At 49.4% G+C, this 12,645-nt stretch overlaps 1 protein-coding gene across 2 annotated transcripts; it reads left to right on the top strand.

Moving 5' to 3' along the window:
- The first annotated feature begins 918 nt into the window (after positions 1 to 918).
- STMN3 (stathmin 3) lies at positions 919 to 12,639 on the top strand. 2 transcript variants are annotated; one of them, XM_057365877.1, is made up of 6 exons: positions 919 to 958; positions 1,280 to 1,428; positions 10,564 to 10,659; positions 11,008 to 11,183; positions 11,689 to 11,880; positions 12,360 to 12,639. In XM_057365877.1, the coding sequence occupies exons 2-6, from the start codon at positions 1,410 to 1,412 to the stop codon at positions 12,417 to 12,419; spliced, it is 543 nt and encodes a 180-aa protein (XP_057221860.1). In that variant the 5' UTR covers positions 919 to 958; positions 1,280 to 1,409; the 3' UTR covers positions 12,420 to 12,639. The 2 variants fall into 2 exon arrangements, with proteins under 2 accessions (XP_057221860.1, XP_057221859.1); XM_057365876.1 differs by lacking the exon at positions 919 to 958 and having other exon boundaries at positions 1,137 to 1,428.
- The last annotated feature ends 6 nt before the right edge of the window (positions 12,640 to 12,645 follow it).

The following is a 12,645-nucleotide window of genomic DNA, read 5'->3' as shown; positions in this document are numbered from 1 at the left end:
AATATCAAAGCCAGAGCTCATSCTGAACAGAAGGGAGAAATTATTCCAGCAGCCAGGTGCCTGGGATGGCTGCCTTCCTCTGGTCATGGCAAAGGTGTTTTTGAAACACACACAAGATAAGTTGTCAAATCCTAGAGATTCAATCCGAGGAGAAAGTAGAGGGAGCTGGAACTACAAAACAAGCCTTGGACAGAACAGGAAGTAGTTAAAGGTCATAAAAAATGCTCCTCTTGCAAACACACATTGAAAATGTGTGGATAGGGTTAATTTTATTCTGAATTCAGTTTATTTTCTCTATTTTTCTTCCAGAATAGTGTAGAAAGAGTAGGACACTGTGAGATAGGGGAAAAACCAGGAAAAAAGGAAAATCTCTGTTTTTCTAGCTAAATTTGGTAGGCAGTGCCTGTGGTTTCTGCCCCTGAGCAAGCCAGAGCACTGGCAGCTCCTCCAACAACCTGTAGTTCCCTGTAGCAGCTGGAATTGTTTGGGAGTGTCTGCATTGCAGCGTGCCGGGAGATGTGTGGGTCTGGGAGGATTCCTTGCTCCCAAGTGTGTGATTGATGCTCTAAAAGCCCAGAAGCATTGGCCCCTGGCAACAGCCACAAATGGAAATTATAGAAATTATAGAAAACAGAAAGAAAATTATAAGGAAAGAGGTACTGATGTCTGGGGTGGGGGAAAAACCCAGGGAATTCTCACTGAAATCAAAAGGCTCCATTCTGCTCTTTCTCCTCTACTTTTACAGCAGTTTCCTCCCCAAACTGCAGGTCCTTTAGTGCCTCAGTGCTGGTGCAAAAAAAAAAAAAAAAAAAAAAAAAAAAAAAAAAAAAAATCCCATGCCTAAAAACGAGTCTGGGATCCCTCCTCCCGTCTCTGTTTGCCTAAAGCTGCTGCAAGGTTTGGGGTTTGGGTTTTGCMCCTCAGCCCAGTCAARCCAGACCCCGACCTGGCCCTTCAGGTGAGGCTGCCTTGGAATGGATGTTAAAAAAAAAATCTATTATTTTGCTTAACTCTGTTTTCAGCATGGGGAAAAAGCAGTTTAGCCATCTCGAGCAGACAAGAAAGGGAGGAAGAGGAGGAAAAAATCCTCTTTTGCCAGCGCCCGGCTGGGTGTGTCTCGCCCCCCCGCCGTGGGGCTGTGTTCCTGGCAGGCAGGCTTGCCTGGGAGGGATCTGCCGTCAAAGCCACCCAGGAAAGGAGGCCTGATACGCTCATTAATATTCTGAACTAGTGACCCTTCTTTTTCTTTCCACCCCTCGCCTTTCTCTGGGCTCTCCAGCCTCTCCCCGCCGCGGATGGCTGCAGCCCCCTCCAGCTGAGTCAGTCCTCCCTCCCCGCAGCATTGCAGCACCTCCGCAGCTCCTGCGCTCCTTCCTGCTCCTGCAGCACCGCTCCGCTCCCGCCGCAGCATGGCCAGCACCGTCTCAGGTAGGACAGGCAGCTTCTCGGGGGCTTGACATCAATGCGCTTCTAAAACCATCAGGGTTTATGTATTTTTTTTTTTTTTATCATTATTCTGAAGGTTTGGGTTGTTTTTTTTTTCCCCCCCGTGGGTTTCGGGGGAGTTCTGTGCTGAGGAGGCAGCTGGTATGGCAGCATTGTTCCCCTTCCTCCCCCATACACACACCCCTCTGATGCAAGATAGCAGGTGGGCTTTTTATTTTAATATGAATACACATGTGATAAACTTGCCAATTTAAAATATTGCTGCCATTTCATTGTGCCATTGGAAGATGCTGCTACATGCCAATTAAATATTATTTTTGTAACGTGGTAGAGCTTTTTTTTTCCACCCTAAGAAAAAAACCTGCACGCTGTGTAGATGGATGTGAGGAAATCAGAAATTACATTTTGTCTTGTGAAGATCATGTATTGCCTAAATGGGTAACGGAAAGGAAGACATGGACAAGAGTCAGTAATGCCCTAGAAAATCCCCCAAAGCCAACCAGAAAAATCTGGCTGGGTTTTTTGTGCATTCCTAGGGCTCCCCAGCCCCAGATTTTTTGCACAGCTCACATTTCTTGGTTAGAAGATGCTACTGGGGAGCGGTCCTCTGATGGCGCTGGGTGAAATGAGATGCTGCAAGGGAAGCCCTTCCTCCCTCCTGCAGCAGTGCCGGGAATCACAGCGTGGCTGCCCGGGAGCCTGGTCGGGTTTGGCTGCAGGATGGCAGCCCGAGGATGCTGTGCTGCTTCGGTCCAGCTTCCTAAAGACATGTCTTSCCCCTTTTAACTGGGAAGGAGAGATTCGGGAGGCTGAAACTAGGAGTGTGGGTGAAGGAGAAGAATGGCTTGAAATGGTACAATGAACAGTGGGTGGGTTTAGAGGGTCTTTTTCTTTTAGAGAAACAAGTTTTTTCTTGGAATGTCTCTGAATTCTGCAGCCCGCAAAGAGGGGTTTGGGAGGGGGAAATGAGATCCTGGAGAGCTTCTGGATGAAAGCAGAGCAGGAGCGACAGACAAAAAGGAAGAGCAGGCAGTGCTTTGTGCCCCCCAGGCAGAGAACCAGCCCGCAGGGGACCAGGCAACACTTCTTGCTTCTTTCACTGCCCTTTGCCGAGGTTTTCTGTTGTACAATTTCTGTTCCTTGCTCCTTTTAAAAGAGGGGYAGATGCAGGGGAAAGAAGGGCAGAGAGATGGAAGGGTGTGTATGTGTGGGGGGCAGTGTGAGGGTGCAGCTGATCCCGAGTGGGCTTTGCATGYAATTAAAGATGTAAAGCAGCATTGTAAAAATGTGTTTATGATAGAAAACCTCCAGCTGTTGTAATTATTCCTGTGAGTATCCCTGTCTCAATGAACGTCTGCAGSAGTGCACTCTTGGGAGGTGCCACCCATTCTCCTGCCTTCCCTGCCGAGCAGGATTGGACCTCGTTCGCAGAGTGGGGGTGGGAGGGCAGGCTCAGACTCACCAGCCGTCTAAACCAAGGTTGCATCGAACTTGAGATGGATGAGGTGGTGGATGAAACACACGCAGGCACAACATGCGATTTCCAGTTGGTGCATTCTCACCCTCCCATCCCACTGCATGCCCAGAGCGTATTCCATCCTCCCAAAGATGCAGTTTCACTGTCAAAGAGACTTAACATCATGGAGAAGCATGAAATAGGGCTTCCCTGTGGCTCAGATCAAGCAGAGAAACAATTTCAAGGAGTAGGAAGTCATGCCGAGCAGTGCTGTGGCAGGAGGGAAGAGAATAGGGCGCTGTGTGCCAAGGGAGGGTCGGGGCTGAGCCTCGCCCAGCTGCCTTTGCAGGAGCAGCTCCCCATCTCCCCATCGCCTMCAGCACGTACAGCAGCAACGGAGAGCAGTCTGGAAGGGCAGGAGGAAAAGAATAAGGCATCCTTCAGTTCAGGAATGAGTCTTATTTGCTTTCTTCATGATTTCCTTCTTTATTGTCAGCAAAAGCCGATCCGCGCTGAGGGGAGGGCAGCTGCAGTGTCTGCGGCTGATGCCCGGGGGCTTATCCCCCTTGGGAAGATTTGCTTGGTTTGTTTAAACAAACAACCGAATCCTTGGGATGAAAAGAAACAGGGCTTGCTCCCCCGAGCCTGGCTGCCCTCTCTGTTTTGTCCCTGTCACCTCAGGCGTTTTCTGSTGGCCGCGGGGGTTGTTGTCGGTGCTGGAGCAGCGGGATGGGCGGCACATGCTCAGTGCCGGCTCAGCTGCGGTGCCGGTCCTGCTGCCGGGCAGCCCTTGCAGGGGCAGAGCCCTCGCACCTCCTCCCCGCAGCATCTGCACAAGGCTTTGTGCTTTTGTGCACCGCGCACAGCGGGTCTGGCTGCGTTGGGGGGCTACGGAACTCCCCCACCGTTTGTRGAGTCTGGGTTGAATAAAGAGAACCCGAGATTATGAAATGATGCAGAAGGTGACATCCCCACCGGCTGTCTCCGATGTTGGTGTGTCTGGGAAGGTGGAGCCAAGAGGAAACACCAGGTTGTCATTCCTGGCCTCGTGACTGGGAATGGTAAATGGGCCTTGGCAGATCACAAGGTTTTCCTGTCTTGCACTGAAATGTGAGAGTTGAGGGACTTCTTGTGGCTCTGGGTTATCCCTTAATCCCTTTTCTGGGTGATATTGAGGGACACCATATGGTGTTRCCCTGTCCTGACATTTCCACTGCCCATGCTGGAGAGTCAGAGCCCTTTCTATCAAGCTCTCCATCTCTCTGCATTCTCAAGAAATCACTATTTGGCTGTTGAAGAAGTCTATGTGGCCTTAAAAAGATATGGCTCTTTCATTGGGAATTCAGTTTTACAAGCCAAAAGAGTCTATTGTACAACTATAAACATTTCTATAGATGTATATTATTTTTCACTGGGGAATCCAAAGAAGGGATCAAAATAATGGGGAAAAAACTTGTTCTTTCTGAAATATAAGTAGTATCTTGTTTAATGATACCATGTCTACTCTGGGAAGATGCCTCAGATCTCAAAGGAGCCCTTTCTTGGAGCCTGTCAATGGTGGTTCAGATTTGGTCAAGGCACTGTTTTATCAGATGAACACATTCTGTTTCTGATAAGTGAAAGCTGAGATTCAGGGGTCTGATGTGTCAGCCCGAAGGCTGCAGATCAGCCCATGGTGACAGCACTGTGGGCAGCACACGGGATTGCAGCATCAAACTTTATTAGGGCGAATGGGGCTGATGATTCTTCATGACAATCCTTGGAGGGACCWGAAATTCACTCAAACTTCTATACCCAAAATTAACTGGAAACAACATGCCTGGCTCATCAGCTCYCCAGCTCCTTTGTGGCTCTTTGTCTCTCCCAAATCTGACCATGCAACCTGGTTTTGCCCCAAATCCATGAACACTCTGGGTCAGCTGCTTCCATTTTGTTCCTTCCTCTGTGTTATCAAGCAACTCAGGCCATGCTTCTCTCCTTCCCAACAGGGACCCCCAGCCAGGGCTCTGCTGCACAGTTTGGGCTCTTCCCTCTTGCTGATCCCATACAAGAGGAGGTTTCCCTGGTTATTTACCTGGGAGCAGTCCACATGTTCCAGTGCTCAAGCTTGGATGATTTGCTGATGCATGGGCTGTGGTGACATTTATGAGCTGCCAATAAAATCTGGGGGGAAGGAGCTGGCTGATTGGAAACCATTCCTGGGCAATAGTTGAGCAGATGTCTGACAGAAGGCAGAGTAAACCTCACATCTGCCTGTTCTTATGCGTGATTCCACATGAGCCCATGGTATCTTCTGGGTCTGAAGTCTCATGGTGTCCCTACACCATCAGTGTAGGGGTACAACTACTAAGCTGACAAAAAAAACCCCAAAAAACAAACAACCAGACAAGCAAAAAACAAACAAAAAACTCACTAGTGTTTTTCTGGCTGTGTGAGATATGTTACTGACCTGTTTGTGGAAGCTGAGGAGCCAGAAGGTGGAAGTGCATTAGACTGCAGTGAAGGTCTGACCAATGTTTTTATAATAGGATTCATAGCAGGGGAGAATATCTAGAGCCTGCTGTACTCTCAAGGCTTATTGAGGACTGTGGTTGCTTTTGTTGTGTGTGTGGCATTGAGGTCTTTGTGCTGGAGGTCTCAGTTCTCTGACTCTCTGCTGGTTTTTTTTACTTCTGTTTAGGCTTTGGCTTCATTTATAATTGGCCTGTTCTCATTTTTCCATGAGATAATATTCCTTAGGGAAGCAATTCTTACTTCTCCAAAGTTATCTTCACAAACCAAATTATTTTCTTGTAATAACCTTCCTCTGACCTTGCTATCAGACACAGCACAWCCAGTCTCATCCATCTAAATTTTCACATAAATTAGCCTTGCTCTGTTCACGATGACTGATGTTGTGTCRGTGCTGTGCCGAGATGGCCTCGCTCTGTTTTTCTGGATGCCATTAACTACCAATCCAAAACCGGGCTGCAGTTTAGCTTTATGGATTTAGAAAGCAAAGAACAAAACTTTTTTTTTAATGAATGATAGATGTTAAGCCCCACCATGCAGGCACATCACGAGCAGGAAGATGGTTCCYATTGCTCCTGCACCACACCATTCCCAGCTGCTCCTCTACCTCTGGCACCACAACTACTCAGGGAGCAGCTGGATAATGTCTCCGGGGGCTGACCTGGAGATAAACACTTTACATGGATCGATGGTGTGCACAGCACTCATGCAAAGCAGTGGGGACATGGAAATGCAAGATKTTCCCTACAGCACTAGAGGGAGCAMAGGAAAGGAGTCGCTGGAGAGAGCTGGGAGTGCCCTGAGCCTCTCGGTGCCTTGGTGAACGCTCAGGGCATCTCCCTTCTTCTCTTTGCAACCCGGAGAAAGTAGTTTTTCCCAGGCAACATATTATGTTGCAATATAATATTGATATGCAGAGAAAAGTTGGATGAAAAATTTTAATTAAGTTTGATTGGCTCATGGGGTGYGGGATGGAATACAACCAAACCAGAACCAGCCTGTGCAGATTGCAGGGCATAAATGGTAAGAAACTGAGGAACTGTCTGCATCTTTATGGATTGTAGCTCAATCACTACTTGGGGTCCTCTACAGCCAACAAAATGTGAGTTTACTCCACTTTACAGGATGGTACTCTGATATATTTTCTCTAATTTCTACAGTTKATTCAGTTCTTAGTTTACACAACTCAGTTATTTGCAATGTTTCACCCCAGTTCTGATATGACAGCAGTGAAGTGTTATGACACAGTCATGAAGACCATACCAGAGTGAATGGATTTGCTGCTCATCCTTGTATTGCAGTGTTTGCCTAAAACCAGAAGTTAAATATCAGTAATTCATGCCTGAGTGAGCAGCCTGTCCTAATCCTCTGCCCACCAACGAGGCAGAGCTCTTGCTGCACTTCTGAGACTGAAGCAATCGGTCCCTGAGGACCAGAGTCAGATTAATTTATACAGAAATGAAATATYTGCTCTGTGCAAGCTGAATTTATTTTTACTAAGTTAACAGAACTAAAAATGCTAATAGACCTCAAGTAAAAAGTTCAGCATTCCCTGTTGAACAGCAAACCTTTCTAGGCAGGAACTTCTCAGCCATGTCATRTTCTGGCCAGCCACATGTCTTTTCCCTGGTTCAAGGGTTTTGTCTACTGGCATAAAGATGTCCTGAAAACCTTCAATCTATTGAAAATGGGAGTTCAGATTCTTCTGAAGCAAATTTCAGCTGAGATTGGCAATCTTTTACCCCTGAGTTTTAAGCAGCTGTGATTGAAACAAAGACTTTCTTTGGGAGATACTGGGTTTGATCTTCACTGGCACAGGTTCCTAAACAGTGTCCCAGACTTTATGGGTCTTACTTTTAGTTATTGAATCAGAGGATGTACCTCTACTCACAGRATGCCTTTTCTGGTCTTAGCCTGATAAAACAATCATTTGTCACAGGACGTGTCATGAGCACAGGGCCATCACTGTGGATGTTTCTGTGTCCCACAGRTCTGGCTSCTGGCCCTGGAGCACAGGTGTGGGCATTCCAGGGGTTGGTTTAGTTCTCGGGGAATGGATYAGGAGCTYCTCAGGRCAAGAATGATACTGARGGGCTGGAGTGTGYCCAGAGAAGGTCAGTGGAGCTGGGGAAAGGTCTGGAGCACCAGGAGCRTCTGAGGGAGYTGGGARGGYTCAGCGGAGAAAAGGCGGCTCWTGGGGSATCAKCTCTCTCTCTACAACTCCCTGACAGGAGGGWGGAGCCAAGTGGGGGTCAGTCTCTTCTCCCAAATAGCAAGGCACAGGACAAGAGGAAACGCCTCAAGCAGTGCCAGGTGACGTTTACATTGGACATTAGAGAAAATGTTTTCACTGAGAGGGCTGTCAAACCCTGCCACGGGCAGCCCAGAGCACTGGAGTCACCATCCCCGAATGGATTTAAACCCATGTGGATGTGGCACCTGGGACACGGTTTAGTGATGGGCTTGGCCATGTCGGTGGAATGGTTGGACCCGATGATCGTAGAGCGCTTTTYCACCCCGAACARTTCTGTGACGATCCMGTGCTCCTCTGATTCTATAATTTCTCCAGGATTCGGTCCTTCCCCTCCCCAGGCCGCCCCGGTGGTGCTGAAGGGACAGCTGTCGGTGGCTCCGGCGGTGCCGATGGTTCTGAAGGGACAGCTCCGGGCGGGGAGCGCAGCCCCGGCGGCTCCCGGGGTCCCGGAGGGCTCGGTCCCTGCCCCTTCCCGCTGCTTCCCCCGCTYCCCCCCGGCAGTGGGGGCTGCTCGGGGCCCTCGGGACGGTTCCCCGCMGGTCCCCGGGGCCGCGGCAGCTCCAGCCCCGCTCCCCGGCCCCGTGCGCCTCTAATTGCATCTGACGGCTGGCGCCGGGGTGCAGCTGCAGGCTCCGGGGCGGGGGAAGGACGGAGAGCACTTCCAGGGCCTTTTGTCCTCTTGCTCCTCTTCATTTTAATTSACAGAGAGGGACGGTCAGTTTGTTCTTCCGAAGGGAAAGCAGGACAGGGGAGATCCCGATGGAATGGAGCAGCTGTGAAATCACCACAGCAAACCTCCCGAAAGGCAGGGAAACGCAGCRTGGAATCATCTGCACACAGTGCTGGTACTGCAGCTCAAATCATGAAACACAGAGGCTGTGCTCTGTAACAAGTGCTGGCAGACAATTAAATTGAATTAAATGAGTGGGTCAGGGGTGTGGCACATCTGCCTCATGCCTTGGTTTCACCCAGGACCAGACGTAACGGCGGCGCAACGACCTTGTCGACTGGTTTGTGTTAAATGATAATGTCTAAATGATTATAAATGATAATGTCTCTCATCTATTCCCAGGGATCCTCCTCAGGGTTCTTGGCAGCACATTAGGAGATGCATTAGCTTACTGCCCCATGCCACAACTTCGGGCCTCTCAGAGCCTCCCCGGAGTTTTTTTTCGTTAAGAACAAAATCAAGTGTGTCCGGGTGGCACTGCTGGTGTAAACTATTCCTATTTGGTTTACATTTAACAGCAGGACTRGGCAGAATGTTCAAATCAGAATGGGAAGCAAGCTTTAAAAAAGTGTTTAATCAAGATCTGAGCTCTGGGAATGGTTGTTTGGCAAAAGAAGTGTGTTAGAGTGAAGCTCTGTACTAAGGAGGAAAAAAGAAGTGGAAATATAAAGAAGTAATAAGTTTTCCCATTCAATTAGCTATGTAAAGGCAGAGATTACCTGAAAGATGTTCCTAAGGGCATGTGGTACGCGGGATGTTACTTTTTTTCAGAATTTTTCTGTGTTTAATGCCTCTTCAGATCACAGAGTTCTGGGGATTTCCCTGTCCTGGCCTAGAGGAAGGTCTTGCTGTAAAGGTGGCATTGGCAGCTGAGCTGCCTCTGGCTGGAGCATGAAATGTGAGCTCAGTACAGAGGGGACAAACCAAGGCTAGAAGCATCARGAAAATGTGGAGAATCCAGAGAGAGCCAAGGGAGAACAGCAGAATGCCTGTGCCTGTGGCAGAGACAGGAGGAAGGGCAGCACAAGGACGCTCAGGGAAGGTTTGGCAGGACATGCAGTCGTGAAGGCACTGTCCCCACGTGCCTGGGTGTGTCTTGAGAAGCCAGCCCAGGGCAGAGCCTCAAAGCCSCTGTGAGACAGCAGCACCCACTGCTGAGACTCAGCTGCTGACCTGACACACAGGAGTGRTGCTGTGAGGGTTTCACTGATGTGATAAAGAACCTGACAGAGCCCCTCATTGGCTTCAACTCCTTCTGTTCTGAGTTTTTTTTGTCAAGTGTCAGGTCACTGTCTGAAATGTGCTGAGCTCCAAGAATGCAGGGAAGATTGTCCCAGAAGCAGATTGCTGCTGTGTTCTGCTGTCATTATTAGGGCAGCACTTGTGACCACCGTGGTGCATCCTCCAGTCACAGGAATGATGAGCAAACTGCACGGCTCACAGCGGCTGTGTTTAAGGGGTTTTGTGTTTCCTGTTCTTGGAAAAATTGTGGGGGCCACATTTACTGTGGCAACAGACCTGTRCCAACCTTTGCCTGCGTGGGCCAAAGAGGTGGCAGAATCCACTCTCATCTCTTTTGATCTGCTGCTGCAGGGCAGGAGGTACCTCAGGAAGTTGGGGTCCAGTTCTCCTCCTGGTAGCAACACCCCTGAACAGTTTCATCACTCAAATGCCCCTTTGTTCTCCGTGTTGCTGTCTTCCTCTTGCCTCTTCATCCTCATCTCAGAAATGCTGAATTGTGAAATATTCCCAGCTCACCAGGCTTGAGAAATGTTTCTAGGTGTCAATGGGCATCATTTTGTCTCAGAGAATGGAAATTCCACTTCCAGTGGAGAAAGGGTAAACATGCCAACATGTTTAACTAAACGGGCTGCAGTGTCCCAGCTCCTCTGGAGGGAAAATCCTGCACAGAAATTTACACCTCCAGATGTGTTAAATCCCTGCTGTGTGTGCTCCCATGACATTTGCCACATGGCAGCTAATTCAGGCTGCTCTAGATCAGACACTCCTTGGGGACATTTTGGCAAGCTATGGCAGCATGAAAARGTCTCCACAGAGTCTGGTAGCTGCAAACAGGATTCCATGTGTCTGCTTGCCTAATTTCTCCACGATAAAGAGCTGCCATTGCCATCGGAATCTCTCTCATTGCTATTTCATTTTTTTCAGCCTACAAGGAGAAAATGAAGGAGCTGTCTCTGCTCTCCCTCATCTGTTCCTGTTTCCACACCCAGCCCCATCCCAACACCATCTACCAGTATGGAGGTAGGTAACCTGCACCCACAGGAGCTCYGGCACTGTTTGGATTATGATCTCACAGAAAATGTGTGAGATTGCCGGGGTCAGAATCTCTGTGCTTCATACTGGGGTGAAATACAAAGTGTTAACAGCAATGTGACCTTYGTGTAACTATGCCATGACTTCAAATTAATTGCATTTGCATGGAAGGGATGAAGGTGATTGCCAATCAAGAAATTATGGAGATAAAACAAAATTACTCAGGTCAGGACAGAGGAAAATCCGAAGTCCTGTGTGAGGAGCTTGATGATCTCTGGTGAACACTCTTCTGAGTGGCACAGGTTCACAGAGTCATTGCTTTTTTCCCCCACAAAGATATGGAGGTGAAGCAGCTGGATAAGAGGGCATCAGGCCAGAGCTTCGAGGTGATCCTGAAGTCCCCTTCAGATTTATCTCCTGAGAGCCCAATCCTTTCCTCCCCTCCCAAGAAGAAGGATCTGTCCCTGGAGGAGCTGCAGAGGAGGCTGGAGGCTGCAGAAGAGAGGAGGAAGGTAAGGACATGTCCTGTAGAAGCAGTGACTTTTCTGGTACTAATTGCACCAAACCCTAAAAATCATCAGAAGTCAACTAAAACAGCTGGGAAGAGCGTTCTGACACTTGTTATTTCACTGTAAATTGTCCAAGGTAAGACACAGGAGTGAGGTTCTGCAGCCTGTTTTAGGCAGGGAATTCAACTCCATCATCATCATTGTGCAGATGTGGCACTTGGGGACATGGGTGGGAACCCGCACGGGTGGACTGGCCAGTGGCAGGGGAGCTGCTGGACTCAGTGATCTCAGAGGGCTTTTCCAACTAAAAGATTCCATGACAGCAGGACAAAGGTGTCAGAGGTATCTTCCAAGCAAGAAGATTTTGTTGTGGAGTAGGGGGGGATGGCAGAGTGATTTGAGCAGAGGAAAGAAAGCCTCTCAGGGCAGATGAAGGCTGGAAGAGCCTCTCAGGGCAGATGAAGGCTGGAAGAGCCTCTCGGGTGGCCTCAGCCCCTCTCCCCTGCAGACCCAGGAGGCGCAGGTGCTGAAGCAGCTGGCGGAGAAGCGGGAACACGAGCGGGAGGTGCTGCACAAGGCGCTGGAGGAGAACAACAACTTCAGCCGCCTGGCCGAGGAGAAGCTCAACTACAAGATGGAGCTGAGCAGGGAGATCCGTGAGGCACACCTCGCTGCCTTGAGGGAGCGGCTCCGCGAGAAGGTGGGTGCAAGCCCAGGACAGGGATGGGGTGCTGGTCCTCGTGGAAAAATGGGGAAAAAATCCAGTGGGATGAGTGCAAGGGACAGGGCGTTTTCTTGGCGGTGGTTGTTGAGGAGCAGCTCAGCTCCAGAGCAGCAGGAAGTGGGGGTTGTGTCCTTCAAGGCCAGTAGAGAACATTGCCTGGATAATCTTGATAGGTGCAAATCCAAAGCCAGGGCAGCAGGCCCGCCTTGGGCTGCATGGCTGAAAGGTTTTGCAGGAGAGGGGAGCCAGGAGTGCATTCACTGTGGGTTCCATCACCTCCAGGCTCCCACAGATGATCCTTCACTCCTGGCAGGTGTAACCCCCTGACCTCGGGGCGTGTTGGATGGGAAACTGGTCTCTTTTTGATGTTTGGTGCAAATCCTGTGTGCAAGAGGAAAATATTGATCACAAGAGCAGGGAGTGTGAGCCCCGTGTCACCTCTCCCATCTTTGCAGGAACTGCACGCAGCCGAAGTGCGCAGGAACAAGGAACAGCGGGAGGAGATCTCCGGATAAAGGGCTTTTCTACACATCTAGCACCTGATTCCTGTTAACAAAACAACCAATCGACCAATCAACACATTTTATTTTGTTTGTCTAGATGCGACATTCGGTTCTCCATCCCCCCTCCCYGGTGTTTGTCCCCCAGCTACACGCTTCTCTCTGCATCCCTAATCGTCAGTGCTTGTGGGGATTCACAGATCATAGGGACCTCTAAGCAGAATAGCAACTAGTTCACATC

This window comes from Malurus melanocephalus, unplaced genomic scaffold (genome assembly GCF_030028575.1).
Source record: "Malurus melanocephalus ecotype Western Australia unplaced genomic scaffold, MMel_1.1 scaffold_59, whole genome shotgun sequence".
In the NCBI taxonomy this organism is placed as follows: domain Eukaryota; kingdom Metazoa; phylum Chordata; class Aves; order Passeriformes; family Maluridae; genus Malurus; species Malurus melanocephalus.
The sequence above is the reverse complement of the archived record's forward strand: the minus strand, read 5'-3'. Positions and strand labels throughout refer to the sequence as shown.